The 16197-nt window shown below is 36.7% G+C and overlaps 1 protein-coding gene across 1 annotated transcript in view; it reads left to right on the plus strand.

The window, feature by feature from the left end:
- The window catches only part of ush2a (Usher syndrome 2A (autosomal recessive, mild)), a 328621-nt gene that overhangs the window by 219065 nt on the left and 93359 nt on the right, over window positions 1-16197 (plus strand). The window contains 2 exon segments of the mRNA XM_055171788.2: window positions 2328-2496; window positions 2900-3121. Coding sequence (XP_055027763.2) covers window positions 2328-2496; window positions 2900-3121 — 391 coding nt within the window.

A 16197-nucleotide genomic window follows, 5' to 3' on the forward strand; every position in this document is an offset into this window, starting at 1 on the left:
TGTCCTCTTTAACTATATAAACATACAATATATGCAATGAAATGAAAGAACAAACAAAAAAGTTTCATCCTATCTTCATTTCTTCTCTATTATCACCTTTCAAATATTGGTAGGTTTTTTCAAAAATACATAATTTTCAGCAAAAAGCTAAGATAATTGCGTTTTTGTGAAGGACTTTTGATAGAGATTATGATCATCAAACATACACGGAGTTCTTACTGTTTGAACTAAAGAGTTGCTTCCGGGTTTTATAAGTTGGGTAAGAGCGCCACCTGGTGGATAATAGTGGAAATATGGATTTCCGGTAAAACTTGTCATTGGCAGGGAAGCGTTTTCCTTTAATTGACGAGTTAACTCGTCAATGGTGGGGAAAGAGTTAAATATATAAACATACAATATATCAAATGAAAGAACAGACCCTCTGCTTTAAAAAAAAAACAAAAAACAAAACTTTCATCCTACCCTTATTTGTTCTCTTTTTATCACCTCTCAAATATGGGTAGGTTTCTTCAAAAATACCTAATTTTGAGCAAAAAGCTGAGATAATTAAATTTTTGTGAAGGACTTTTGATAGAGATCATCAAAACATACACAGCGTTTGAACTATTTGCCCTAAGGGATAACTTCTGGGTCTTATAAGATACCTGGTAGCCGAATAGCCAAAATAAGGATTGCCGGAAAAACTCGTCATTGGCAGGAAAGCATTTTCTCTTAAAGGAATAGTCTACTCATTTTCAATATTAAAATATGTTATTACCTTAACTAAGAATTGTTGATACATCCCTCTATCATCTGTGTGCGTGCACGTAAGCGCTGGAGCGCGCTGCGACGCTTCGATAGCATTTAGCTTAGCCCCATTCATTCAATGGTACCATTTAGAGATAAAGTTAGAAGTGACCAAACACATCAACGTTTTTCCTATTTAAGACGAGTAGTTATATGAGCAAGTTTGGTGGTACAAAATAAAACGTAGCGCTTTTCTAAGCGGATTTAAAAGAGGAGCTACATTTTATGGCGTAATAGCACTTTTGGGAGTACTTCGACTCGGCGAAGTAACACCCTCCCTCTCCCATTATGAGAGGGAGAAGGGGAGCGGACTTTTCAGGCGAGTCGAAGTACTCCCAAAAGTGCTATTACGCCATAAAATATAGTTTCTCTTTTAAATCCGCTTAGAAAAGCGCTACGTTTTATTTTGTACCACCAAACTTGCTCGTATAACTACTCGTCTTAAATAGGAAAAACGTTGATGTGTTTGGTCACTTCTAACTTTATCTCTGATTGGTACCATTGAATGAATGGGGCTAAGCTAAATGCTATCGAAGCGTCGCAGCACGCTCCAGCGCTTACGTGCACGCACACAGATGATAGAGGGATGTATCAACAATTCTTAGTTAAGGTAATAACATATTTTAATATTGAAAATGAGTAGACTATTCCTTTAATTGACGAGTTAACTCATCAATGGCGGGGAAAGAGTTAAATATATAAACATACAATATATCAAATGAATAACTTTTCATCCTACCTTTATTTTTTCTCTTTTTATCACCTTTCAAATATGGGTAGGTTTCTTCAGAAATACAAAATTTCAAAATACAAAAAGCTGAGATAATTTTGACTTTTGATAGAGATCTGATTATCAATACATACATGGAGTTCTTACTGTTTGTTTCCGGGTTAGCAGGGAAGCATTTTCACTTAATAGAAAAATAAGTTAACTCATGGAAAATGGCGGGGAAAGAGTTAAATAATTGTTCTGAGAAAAATGTGTTATTAACCACCCAGCCAAAGTGAATGATAAAAAAGCGCCATGTGAATACAATTTGTTATCAAAACCCAGGAAAAATAAGCAGCATTCTCTGCTCTCAAACGCTGGGGGCGTGTCCACAGTCTGTACTGAAACCACGCCCACTTTCGGGAAAGCTGTGATCTCTCTCAACTTTCAAATACTGCTACAACCTGAATGGATTGGCTCGTGGTTGTGTTAGGGGTGGGGCCATGCTCTTTAGCAGCACCCAAATAATCCTGAACTCAGAAATGTTGAAAAACCGTGTAACGGTGTAACTCCACAATTCAGTACTACATAGTCTTTTTAACGTGTTTCAGCTATACATTTCTAACATTTATAATGGGCTTAGAAACAAGTCTCTGAAATTACTATAGAGATACTTTAAATCTTTAAAACTAAAACATGGCTTTTGTCATTCAAATTGCTATGCTGATGTATTTTATGTATTATGTTATGCTAATTTGTAATGTATTTTACTTGTGGTGTTGGAACCCACCCCAGTACTGGATGTAATATGTATATGTGGTTATTATTGTAGATATGCTGTGGAGGGACTATTCACAACCTCAAGGATTCCCATCAGTGTTGTGAAGAACAATATTTAATGCCTTTAAGGGATTCTGGGAGCGTATGCTGTGGGGGTCAGTTCATCCAGCCTTTCTCTCAGCACCAATGTTGTGGAGGATATTACGTACCTGTCCAGCCAGGTATACACCACGTTTTTTGTCAAAAAAACAAACAGCCTTTTTATAAAAAACAATGTTAAGGCCATGTGTACAAGCATTTAAAAGTGACTAAGAAGCGTTCAGCTGGGATGCTTTGGATGCGGTAATAACCTACGTCTATTTTGTTTACCATTTATTGAGCAATGCACCGGTTGGTTGGTGTGGTATTTGTCCCGTCCCTTTATACACTGTTATTAAGCGGCTGAGTATAGCTTTTTTCCCCCAAATTAAACATTTTTCAACTCTCAGTGACCAGTTAAAAATGCTGAACACTCAGCGCATATCACGACTCTCCCATTGGACCTAATGAAAAAAAATATGAATCAGAAAAACACTTTGGTGTACACAAAGCCTCCTCCTTACCTTAAATGCATGCATTCTGCAGGAGAGATCTGTTGTCCAGACCCAGTTGAACATCGTATAGCTGTGGGTCTCGGGGATTCGTGTTGTGGTGGGAGTCCTTACCTCTCTGGAGCTGGACAGATCTGCTGTAAGGGACATCTCTTTGATGGTTACAACACCCAGTGTTGTGGAGGACAGCTGGTCTCTGGAGAGATGGTGTGTTGTGGGGATCCAGATAAGGGGACGGCACATAATCTTGTAACAGGTGAGCTTTCTTGTTTTTATAAGTCTATAACAACTGTATGGTATATCATAAGCTATGATGCTTTATGGTGCAATCCCAATTTGGTTTCAATGTGATTCAGTTTTAGCTCAATACCACTTTACAGTTTGGTCCTTTTGGTTGGTTTGAAAGTGGTTCAATTAGTGGCAAATTAGTTTAGGGTTGCAAATATTTTATTTATTTATGCATTTGGCAGACGCTTTTTTCCAAAGTCACTTACAGTGCATTACAAGCTATACATTTTTTTACATTAAGTACTTGTGTTCCCTGGGTTTGTACCCATGACCTTTTGCGCTGCAAACGCAATGCTTCACCACTAAGGTACAGCATACAGGAACAAATATGCAGAGCTGATGGTCTTCAGGTGCAGGTGATCTACTAACGCCTGATGCACTTGAGTTCAGCACCACGGACATCGCAGCTGAAAATACTGCGTGTGAAATCCCAGCTAACGAAGCCACACTGTAAAAAAAGTCTGTATTTTTATGGGAAATAGTGTGTATATTTTACAGTTTCTTTCTGTTTTTGTGGAAAACAGTATTGTTTTGATAATAGTACAGAAATGTACTGTGGAATTAGATTTGTAATATAAAATTAAAGAAAAAAACTGTTAATGTAAATAATCATGATTTTCCGTTTTTTCAAAGAAAATGTCCTTTATTTCATAGAAAATGTCCTTTATTTCATATGAAAACACTGTTAAAATACAGGGGCCCAAAACATATTTTATTTACAGTTTGGGGAAATTAATTTTACAATGTTTTCTCTGTTTTTTTACATGACAGAAAACGTGTGTTCAAATCACAAGAATATACTGTTTAATAAAATGTGTAACATGATTTTACAAAGAAATTCTGTATAAATGTACTACACAAAATATCAGTTTTTAAACAGATTCTAAATGATTTTAACAAAGTAATCATAAAAATACAGTTTCAATTATGAAAAATTAACTGTAAAGTGAAGTTTACTCATTTGTTAATTTTACTTTTGGAAATAAGGCACAAGACCTTCATGACTATTGATTTGAGGGCAACTTGATGATAGTCATTTAGGCAAGACGGTTTATTGTTATTGGGTATATTATACATAACTTTGCTTTAAGGTTGTTTTTCTTCCTCTGCTTTTCTCTTTTTCTCTTCAGCTAGGGTAAGGAACCATTTTGATGCCATAGTTTACTTAAGCCTACCACCGCAACATCACTAAAATAAGTCTTGTTTTTATCTTTATTGAAAGTAACATGAACATTACGTTGCTATACGATACTACATTACCCATAATCCCAAACGTTTCATTTCAAAGCATGCGCAATGAGACGTATTTGACGCACCTCTGCAAGCGCGTCATTAACATTATGCAAATGAGCCCACTCTGCTCCTATTTTGTAATGTTTTCTGTCTTTATTTATACTGATGTTTTGTATTTATTGTCACTTTACTGTCGATTTTGGTGTGGAGAGTTTATCCTGCTATTAAATCCCTGTATTTTTTTTCACTCACCGTCTTTGTGATGCTTATGTTAATCAGTAAGGTCCCTGAGCATGCAGCGTGTGAACGCGCTTAGACCATAACAGACATAGACATATGTTCGGAAGGTCTTGGCTTGTTCTGAAAGCTAGGCAATTGCCTGTGCTTCCTGATTGGATGAGGTTGATTTTAGTGTTTTGCATATAGTTTAAAAGCAAGTATTATTACAAGTAAATATCATTAATTAAACATGAAATGGCTGCATTATAGCAGCGTTTACCCGTATTTATAGTTTTTTTTATTGTTTTATACAAGTAAATATCATTAATTAAACATGAAAAGGCTGCATTGTCGCCGCGTTTACCCGTATTTATAGGTGTTTTGACTGTTTTTATACAAGTAAATATCATTCATTACACATTTAAAGGCTGTACAAATACACAAAAAAACTGTTTTTGTACATTCGTTATTATACAGTCAAAATCTGTATTTTTACGTCACAGTTTTTCCCTGTTATTTGAAAGTAATTTTCTGGCGCCCCTGCTGCCAGAAAATAACCGTTTTTTTACGAGATTTTTTTTTACAGTGCATAGTACCCTAAAAAGAAAGGTTTACAAGAAGTTTTGAAACACCTGGTGGGTAATTCTCATGAAACCATTGAAACATGACGGCACTAATGATTTTAGCTTTAAAATGTGTAATATAGTAACATTAAAAAGCATCAGAATTAACACAATACTGTGTTCTACCTTGCACAATGTGTGATTTCAACATAAGAATTTATAATTGGAAATTTTATCTCATTTTCTGCTGAAATTCTCATTACCGCAATGTGTCCGGCTGTGTTTGAACATGCGTTATGTTGTAATTTAATCAAATTAACACAAAAATATTAAGAAAAAAAATAAATGGATGTTTTGCTAGACTACTTTAGATGACAGAAAAAATATTTACTGAATATTCATGTATAATAATAATGAAGAAAAATTAGGAAAATGATGTGTCCATGCCTGATGTTCTCATCCTCCGCAACACTTTTTGAGAACAGTTTAAGCACACATACAGAATTTTAATAAAGTTTGATTTTGAGTGACCAAGCACATTACTTCAAGATGGCTACCAGGTAAGATCATTTTTTTACAGTTAATTTGAAATATTGTCTTGTCAGAATTCCTATACGACATTTTGATTATCATTACCGCAACATATGCTTATTAAATGTTAATTAAATTAATAGAAGCATAATACTTTGATTTTAAATGCATGTGCAGAATCTCCAAATTATGTTCTTTCAGGTTTGTCATGTCATTTTGAAAATATGTCAGTGTTGATGTTTTCTGACTGTTGCGGTAATGAGATTTTTTAGGACTAATTTTTTTAATTATGTTACAAAAAGTGTTAAATGATAAGTAAAAGTTTTTAAATTAATGTTCCCATTTACTCCAGACTTTGTTTTTCAATATCTGGTGGGAAAAAAAGTAAATTTAAGCAATTTTTACATTCTCATGCTTGACATTTTTAAAACCAAGTTTTCGTGAGAATCACCCTGGTATTGTGTGACCCTCTCCTAGTGACTCCTCTTTTATTTCCTTCAGCAAAAACATGCCTTGGCATGCTTACCGATTTATTTTCAAGAGGACAAACACAAGTGGCAACAGGTAAAGAGAGATAGGCCTGTGATTAGCCTTTGCAACGTAATTATTCGGCTAATACCGTTGTCAACCTATTCACAAGCAAAATATAAAATTAAATTTAAACATTAGCCTTTTGTGTATCACCCAATAGACGGTTTCAGCAGTAACATCATAAACAAGCGGCTGTCGCGGTCCGCACGTAACTTCCGATAAACTCCGCTAAGAATAAATAACAACAAAGTTCTTTAAACGTAGTTTATTTATATAACAAGCACAAAAACAACACATAGATTACCTAGGAAACCAAAACATTTGTTATTTTCGAAGAGGCATTTGTTCAAGAGATCAGTTTAGCAACTAGTCAGACCATTAAAAAAACGAAACCGGAAGTAAAGTTTGGATCCAGACGTGTATCACCTGGGTCCGATGAAACCGTCTATACATGGCGATTCATAGACGGCAAATATTATGCAATTTAATATTGATAACAAAACTCAAGCTTGATCTGTGTATGCAGTTAAATTACCTATTATTTTATTTTTAATTACTAATTATATTTTGTGGTGAATAAGTGAATTAACATTTAATTTTTATTTAACCTTTGCATTATTTGTTGAATCATGGTGTTAATAAAAACGTCACGATAGTAAGAGCTGAACTGTTGCTTCATTTATCCAATTTGGAAAAAGTGCTAATTTGGAATTCCACCATGGAAAAAGTGGGCCGGTCTTGGGCCTGAAACTCCCGGGCTGAAAAGTGACCCCACTCCGACCCTGGTCCCTTGTAAGGGGAATTCTGTTTTAGACATACGTGTGAATTTATAAATCATGCTACAAAATTTAATAAACATTGTGTGAAAATATAACCTTAATATCTTTAAAATTGACTTAGTAAGGTCATGTCAAAAATTTAAACTTTGATGCTTCAGATCTCATCATTACATTGAGACTTTAACCTGGATTTCACAGGCAGGTTCACGAATGTAAAACCGCTTAAATAATCCTCTCCTAATGCAAAATAGAAAACGTGTCCCTACTCGACTTTAAATGGGCCAATGTACTGACACTTCATCGTGGCTATGTTTAGCCCTCACTCCATAGTGACTTTCTAATGACACTGTGGTGAAGTGTCAGAGGAGCTGAACCCTCTCGGGGTCACCCAGGCTCCCCTGCAGTGCCCCGCTAAAGTGGGCACCTGGACACAGATGGGCTGGATGGGCACTGGCCCTGATGTCAGCCATCTTTGTCAGCCTGGATGATGGAGTTGAGTCTATCCGAGCACCAACCAGAGCTGTGCCAAGCCCACAGCGGGCTCCCAGGATGCAACAGAACTAATGGCCACCATGAGGTCAGTGACACCAGTGTATTTATCATACAAATACACTCTATAAGTCGTCCGGTGGCTTGTGAAGCGCTCCAGTAATCATTTTCAAGCTTTGGTTAATCACCCTGTCCTCAAAATGCAGTTTTTCAAAGCTGTCCCCTTTTTCCCAACTTAATCACTTTGTTATTTATACCTCAAATTATTTCAGAAGCTAGCGGTAACGTTTTCTTCAATATGTGAACGCTCAGAAGTCATATCACGCTACAGCGCTCGCTCGCATTACCTCCGTCCACAATTTCCTCTTCTTAGCTACGAATTACCTCCTCTGGTTCATCTTACTGAAATAAGGCACATGAAAAAGTCATCGCTCATTAAAGAGAGCATCCTGGGGAGAGCATATGTTATGATGGATAGTACCGTTAGGATAACTAAAGGCCATTTGCCTGGTAGCCGTACGGCGCTGGTACGCGGTACTGGGGGCTCACGCCGCGAGCTCCACGTCGGCTCCTGACTCTATTATTGAATGAGCTACTTAACCTTGATAAAGATACCCCGACTCCCTCAAGGTTTCTTCTCTTTTAGCTACGGTGAGAGCTAGTGCAAATAAAAGCTAATGGATGGTTATCACCATATACATCATGAGCTGATGTCCTCTTCTCTTGGCGAAAGATGGTTTAATGTAAGTCAGAGCTGAACTGTGCCTGCAGTAGATTTGGAGAAAGCTGTATTTGGGAAAAGGCCTCATGGATGTTTATCTTGTTAATGGTGTGTTTGCATAATCTGCTTAAATTGAATGAAAGTGTTTTTGTTGCTTTTGAAGTAATACGGTGCATTAAACCATTTATGTACAGGTATCAATATGTATTTTTGAATTACCAATATGTACCTCTAAGGTAATAAAATGCACTCTTTAGGGACATATGTGTACTTTTTGGAAGGGTGCCACCCCAGTGATGGTTTTGTACTTTTATTTCTGAGAGTGTAAGTTTTGTTATTTTGACAACTGAATTTAAGAAATCTACGATTTGTCATTAGCTTTGAACTTATTTGGTAAGTTTCCTATTTGCAGTGTACTTGTAGCCCTGCAGATGTGTCTTTAGTGTCCCACTGGGGTAAAAATCTAGCAGTTTATTGTTATTTCAATGCTATCTCAATGCAATTCATACTTATTTTACAAGGTGGTAAATTACGTTTTAATTTGTATGACCACATTTATACATTTTTGTACAATTTGACTTTGCCCCTGTGGCGTTGGGGTTAGGAGTGAGGTTTAGTTATTGTTTCTTTTTTTATGGTAATCATACGTTTTTGCGCGATTAACTTTATATGAATTACTACGAATTAGCCAAATTGTAAAATATGTATGAATTTTCGTGAAATCAGACTGGTTGTTTATATGTCTGTGTGGTGGTTTTAATATGCTTTAAAGGAAAACACCACCGTTTTTCAATATTTTATTATGTTCTTACCTCAACTTCGACGAATTAATACATCCATATCTTTTTTCAATGTGTGCACTTAATCTTTGTACAGCGCCTTGTGAATATGTTAGCATTTAGCCTAGCGCCATTCATTCCTTAGGATCCAAACAGGGATGAATTTAGAAGCCACCAAACACTTCCATGTTTTCCCTATTTAAAGACTGTTACATGAGTAGTTACATGAGTAAATATGGTGGCACAAAATAAAATGTGCCAATTTTTTTAAGCGGAAAAATGAGAACTATATTGTATGGCTGAAGAGCACTAAGTCAAACTAAGTGCATTTTGTGCCACCACACTTACCTGTGTAATGTTGTGGCAAAAAGTCTTAGCTTGAATCTTCATAAGAAAAAATACTCAGGAGACAAAGGTTCCAGGTGCCAAACAAAAATTACTTTATTCGCTCGAGCCAACAAAGTGAGACAATCAATACCCCTCATAGAGGCGCTAAAAGATCATCGGCCCTCCCAACATCTGACTCCATTTTTATACAGTAAGATCAAACACTTCTTATCTGAGATGACGTATATTCTTCTCATTGGTCTCGGTCTGCCACAATTAATTTTATTTGTTTGATGTAGCAAAAGTGCAGCTGCATCCTGCCTCATATCTAAAATGATATATTCTGCTTATTGGTTTTCATGGCCTTGGCCTAGCTTGCACAGATACCTTATTGTTAATGTAGCGAAGTACAGCTGGACGAATTCTCTAATCTAAAATGACGTACTCTTGTTTATCAGTTGTTTCGACCTTGCTTCTCAAGATAATCGTGGCGAGAACAATCGGAGTATAATCGCAGGATCGCACCTGGACTCTTTTAATTAGGAAACGAAAGTTAACTGAGAAAACGAAAGTTTAACTGGGTGTCTTATAGCCTTGTGTAGAAACAACAGGCCTTAGGCCTAATATAATATTAATACAGCATATGATCAGTAATTTACCCAACAAAAACTACTATAGTAACTTCTTATGTAACAGTCTTTAAATAGAGAAAACATGGAAGTGTTTGGTGGCTTCTAATTTCATCCCTGTTTGGATCATAAGGAATGAATGGGGCTAGGCTAAATGCTAACACATTCACGACATGCTGTACAAAGATTACTGTAAGTGCACGCATTGATAAAGATAGGTATGTATTTTTTCATCTAAGTTGAGGTAAGAACATAGTAAAATGTTGAAAAACGGTGGTGTTTTCCTTTTCATTGTTCAACACCTTTGTTAGTTTATCCATAATATTTGACTTTTCCAAGTACATCTCATTCCCATGGTTTAAAATCGCCTTGGTTTGCTACATCACACACGTAAGCAATCACATTTGAACTCATACGTGCTGAACTCACATGAAGTGTGTAATGGTCTAACCTGCTAACATCAGCGCTAAAATGTGCAGTTTACTAATGCATTGTGAAACCGGACTTGGCAGTGATGTGACTGAAATGTATTGAAATTACCATCCATTTACACATATGAAAAGATGGAGGCAGGGACTAATTCGCATATTCATATCTGGGTTCTGAGCTGTACGGTTGAGTAGAGGCGGAGACTAATTAGCATATTCATAGGCCCACGAATACTAAATGAGGGAAATACATTCACACAGTTTTAAAGCATGTAGAAATAACTGTCACAGGAAAAACTTTAGCATGTGCTATTATGATGCTTAAAGATAAGTTTTAAGTGATAAAATTATCGGCTACATGGAGACTTCAAAAGCGGACTGTCAATCAAAAACATTTTTACTTGTATTTCTCAACTCGGTCGTGTAAAAATGCGTGACATTGTGTTTAAGGTGCACTCGCTCCTCCAGATTGTGGAAATAAAATCACAGGCAGTTTTCTGAGGATGTCCCACTGTGATACAGCTGATGGCCAATGGAAATGTGATTACCGAGTCCCCAAAGTGCGATCTGTCACACATTACACTCTACCCTGTCAGGACTCACAGCGCTCCGGCACAGCGGAGATGGAATTGTTAGAGACAGCCATCAGCTGTTTGCAAAGCTGACTGAGAACCAGTTCCTTTACCGGTTTCAAAAGAATTACCATTAGCCAAATTACAAAAGAAGATCACCTTTTGGACCCGGTGTGTAAATCACAAAACAAACGATCAATCAATCAATCAATGAGATAATAAATCGATTTAGGGCAGCATTATGTTTGCCATACAGAGTCTGAAGATTTTCGGTATTTGATGGATGATTGCAATAAATTGACAATAAACACTTTGGATTTGTTGTTATCGGATCAGTTTATGATGTAGTATCATACTTTCTATAAGTTAGTCCTTATCAGGAACAAGCAGGGTTAATATTACAGAATTATTTTGGGTAAAACTTAAGGTGTAATGGTTGTTTCAGCCCATAGTTTGGTAACAACAACCTAGCGGTTCATTTATAACCCAACATTTGGGTTTATCCATATTTACCCAACCATGAATATCTAAGTATATTGCTGAGCTTTGTTCTTTAGTTACAGATATTTGGATGAAGAAGAAATGTAAAGCATACTGCTATGTTTTTCATAAAGCTATTTCCTTAGACATAAAAAGTTAGTACCGTCCTGACAAACAGTTTAGACAACAACCCTGAGTAATACTAGGTATTACTGCTCATGTCACACTGTCCTGTTTAAAGTTTAGATTTGGATTAAAGGGTGGTCTTTGCATTTGGAGGCTCAGAGTCCTACGGAGAGTTCGGTTAATATCTGCTTATGTACAGAGCTCTCCTTAAAAGCACTGCCAAGGTTAAATCTGAATATTTTATAACATTTAAGTGTTAAAAGCTTTGGAGATGTGTGTGTGAGAGAGAAAAAGAAAGAGAGGACTGGAGTGGGTGTGGAAATGGCTGTGACGATGTCAAAAAAAGTGCAATAATTAAATATGTTCTCAAGGACGCAATGACCATTTACCAGTGGAAATGATCCCGGCAGCCGAATGCATCAGTGTCACAGATGAGCCGTTGTATTTGTTACCACACGGGTGTTTCATCAGCCTCGTATGTCCTCATATTGTTCTGCCAAAACTGTCTTTGCAAATGACAAGAAACAAATGCCAGAAAGAGCATCATTTCAAAAACAGGCGGCTCGATCTTTTTTTTAGATTGATTGCGAATAATTGGGATAAAAGGCATTTTATTTCTGCTTAGTTATTGTTATAGCTTTTCTAAGTTACCTTAATCACCACTAATAGCTGCTGCTAATACCCTTGAGCAGTAAATACATGTTGTATGCTCACCCACTTATCACAAAGTACAGAGCAAATTAGACTAAACAACACTTTTGCACACAGTATTAATTCTTTTGCACTCAAGTCTTCATTTTTGTGCACATAGTGTGAATGCTTTTGCGCAGAGTATGCATTCTTTTGCGCAGAGTATGCATGCTTTTCCGCAAAGTATGCATGCTTTTGCGCAGAGTATGCATGCTTTTGCGCCGAGAATGCATGCTTTATCACAACGTATGGATCCTTTTTACAAGCATGCTTTTGCACAGAGTTGCATTCTTTTCACAAAATATTTCACACAGTATGCTTGCTTATGCACAGGATATGCATGTTATAGCTTTTCTAAGTTGCCTTAATCACCACTAATAATTGCTGCTAATACCCTTGAGCAGTAAGTACATGTTGTATGCTCACCCACTTATCACAGATACAGAACAAATTAGACTAAACAACACTTTTGCACAGAGTATTGATTCTTTTGCACACAGTATTAATTATTTTGCACTCAGTCTATATTTTTGTGCACATAGTGTAAATGCTTTTGCACCAAGTATGCATTCTTTTGTGCAGAGTATGCATAGTATGCATGCTTTTGCACAGAGTATGCATTCCTTTGCACAGAGTATGCATGCTTTTGCGCCGAGAATGCATGCTTTATCACAACGTATGGATCCTTTTTACAAGCATGCTTTTGCACACAGTTGCATTCTTTTCACAAAATATTTCACACAGTATGCTTGCTTATGCACAGGATATGCATGTTATAGCTTTTCTAAGTTGCCTTAATCACCACTAATAATTGCTGCTAATACCCTTGAGCAGTAAGTACATGTTGTATGCTCACCCACTTATCACAGATACAGAACAAATTAGACTAAACAACACTTTTGCACAGAGTATTGATTCTTTTGCACACAGTATTAATTCTTTTGCACTCAGTCTATATTTTTGTGCACATAGTGTAAATGCTTTTGCACCAAGTATGCATTCTTTTGTGCAGAGTATGCATAGTATGCATGCTTTTGCACAGAGTATGCATTCCTTTGCACAGAGTATGCATTCCTTTGCGCAGAGTATGCATGCTTTTTCACAACGTATGCATGCTATTGCGCAGAGTATGCATGCTTTTTCACAACACATGAATCCTTTTTATAAGTATGCTTTTGCACAGAATTGCATTCTTTTCACAACATATTTCACACAATATGCTTGCTTATGCACAGGATATGCATGCTTTAGCAGAGAGCATGCATTCTTTTCAGAGAGTATGATTTCTTTTGCACAGGGTATTCATCCTTTTGCACAGCGTGCATTCTTTTTACATAGCATGCTTACCTAGCTAATTTGCTACAGAGCAAATGAGCCAAACAACACTTTTGCACTGAGTATTGATTATTTTGCACACAGTATTAATTCTTTTGCACTCAGTCTTCATTTTTGTGCACATGGTGTGAATGCTTTTGCAACAAGGATGCATTCTTCTCCACAGGGTATGCATGCTTTTGCACAGAGTATGCATGCTTTTGTGCAGATTATGCATGCTTTTGCACAGAGTATGCATAGAATGCATGCTTTTGCGCAGAGTATGCATAGAATGCATGCTTTTGCGCAAAGTATGCATTTATTTGCGCAGAGTATGAATAGAATGCATGCTTTTGTGCAAAGTATGCATTCATTTGCGCAGAGTATGCATGCTTTTGCGCAGAGTATGCATTCCTTTGCGCAGAGTATGCATGCTTTTGCGCAGAGTATGCATGCTTTTGCGCAGAGTATGCATTCCTTTGCGCAGAGTATGCATTCCTTTGCGCAGAGTATGCATGCTTTTGCGCATAGTATGCATGCTTTTGCGCAGAGTATGCATGCTTTTGCGCAGAATATGCATGCTTTTTCACAATGTATGCATGCTTTTTCACAACGTATGAATCCTTTTTACAAGTATGCTTTTGCACAGAGTTCTTTTCACAAAATATTTCACCCAATATGCTTGCTTATGCACAGGATATGCATCCTTTCGCAGAGAGTATGTATTATTTTCAGAAAGTATGCTTTCTTTTGCACAGGGTATTCATCCTTTTGCACAGTGTGCATTCTTTTTACACAGCACGCTTACCTTTGCACACAGTATGCTTTGAGTAGGTTTGTGTATTATCAGGGTGATTTCAAAATTTAAATAAAATATAAATGGATAAATAAAAAAATGTAATTCAATAAATAGCAAGCTGATTAATTTATCAAATTAAATGCTTATTATTTAAGTAATTGATATTTAAATATGTGTACATATATTTACTATCAAAATAATGTTTCATAGCCACAGCATGAGCAATGAGGCATAAAGAAAATGATTCAATGGATGTTATTTTTTATTCACTTTTATGTTATATTTTTGGTTTATATTCCTAGCTTGTTTACTTTCATTTCACTCCTGTATTCTTGCAGTAATACAGTATATACATGTTTGGATTCAAGTTCCTTGATTAACAAACATCTATCAACTATATATTCAGCAATAGCATTTCTTTTGTTATAAGCCATTATTATTATATGTGCATTTAAAGTTTTGTGTTCAATCTTGCATCCACCCCCTTTATTCATCCGTTCAGATTCCCCAAAGAATAGTGAAAACTTCTGCTACACAAGCACTTTCTGTCACATGCAACAGAAACGAATGAATGAAACACACAGTACTGAAGACACAGGCCAGGGAAAACAGTCAGTTTAATGTGCTGCCTTTTCACATCTCCCTCAGGAACACCTGGAATAAATAAATGAATAAACCAGCTAGGGAGCAATGTTTTTCAAACTGGCTGTTTGATAGCTTTGTCAGATTTTTATTTTTTTCTGGCCATAAAGTCCTTTTGCTCTCTAGTCGTGACTTTGAAAGCGCGTCTGGCTGTGTGCGCTAATGTATTCGACAATTTTTATTTTAAATAAAAGTGCTTTCGTTTGTTCTAAGTTTTTGTTTTAGTATCCAAAGGCTCGCGTAAGCCAAGGCACACATTTTTATCAGTTGCTCAGTGCATGCTAAATATTTACTTATCATTAAGTGAATGAACCTTAATTCACACAGTCTAAGCACCCTATGCTCGCCTGCGCTCACTTGCGCTCTAATGAATGTATGCAAATCCATCATAAATCTGAAGATTAGCTAAATCATTTTGCGGTGCTTGAAAAAACAAAGCACAAGCTCAAAGGACGTGCTTGTGTTTTTGCGACACGCTACACTGGGGCATTCAAATAAAGTGGAGATGAAGAAAAGTGAATCATTCAAGGTCGAGCATGTAGTGCAGACAGAGGGACCTTTCCAGTCCAAGGGTCACGGTGTCAAAGTTCACTTCTGTTTGAATGAAATATCATGAAAAATGCAGCAGAGCAGTCATCGGGACGAGAGAGTTATTTTGGAAAAATTGTTGAGCTGTTTATTTGCAAGTCATTGGAGCTGAAGTAATGCACCCTGGGAATTGCCACCGAACGCAGCGCTGCAACATCTGCTGTCCCTAAGTGAGTTAGAGCACGTCAGACGTCTTTATGTCACAGAAGAGCCGTGATGGATGCGGCCCCTAGAAAACGTTGCATAAAAATCTGCTGTGCCGTTTTGGCCGTTAAGTGAAATTACTATTTAAATTAATGGCGCTGTCACAGTTTATCTGTGCAAAGAATGAACGCTGATTAGGGTATTAAACAATTAGCAATTTATCATACTGTGGGTTGATGGTAATTATAGTAGTGATGGTTTACCCAAGGAAATAAACCAGGAGTCACTTCCTGTTAGAGGAATATTCAACTGCTTTTCGGAAGTTTCCGAGTCCCCGTTCATTTTGTAATTCAACCGCGGAACGAACAAAAAGTGCGTTTAAACTCTTTAACAAACTTTATTTCGGAAAGTTCCCATATGGTTTACACACAAACATCAACTTTTCTCACGATGCACGGGG

This window comes from Misgurnus anguillicaudatus, chromosome 7, assembly GCF_027580225.2.
Source record: "Misgurnus anguillicaudatus chromosome 7, ASM2758022v2, whole genome shotgun sequence".
NCBI lineage: Eukaryota > Metazoa > Chordata > Actinopteri > Cypriniformes > Cobitidae > Misgurnus > Misgurnus anguillicaudatus.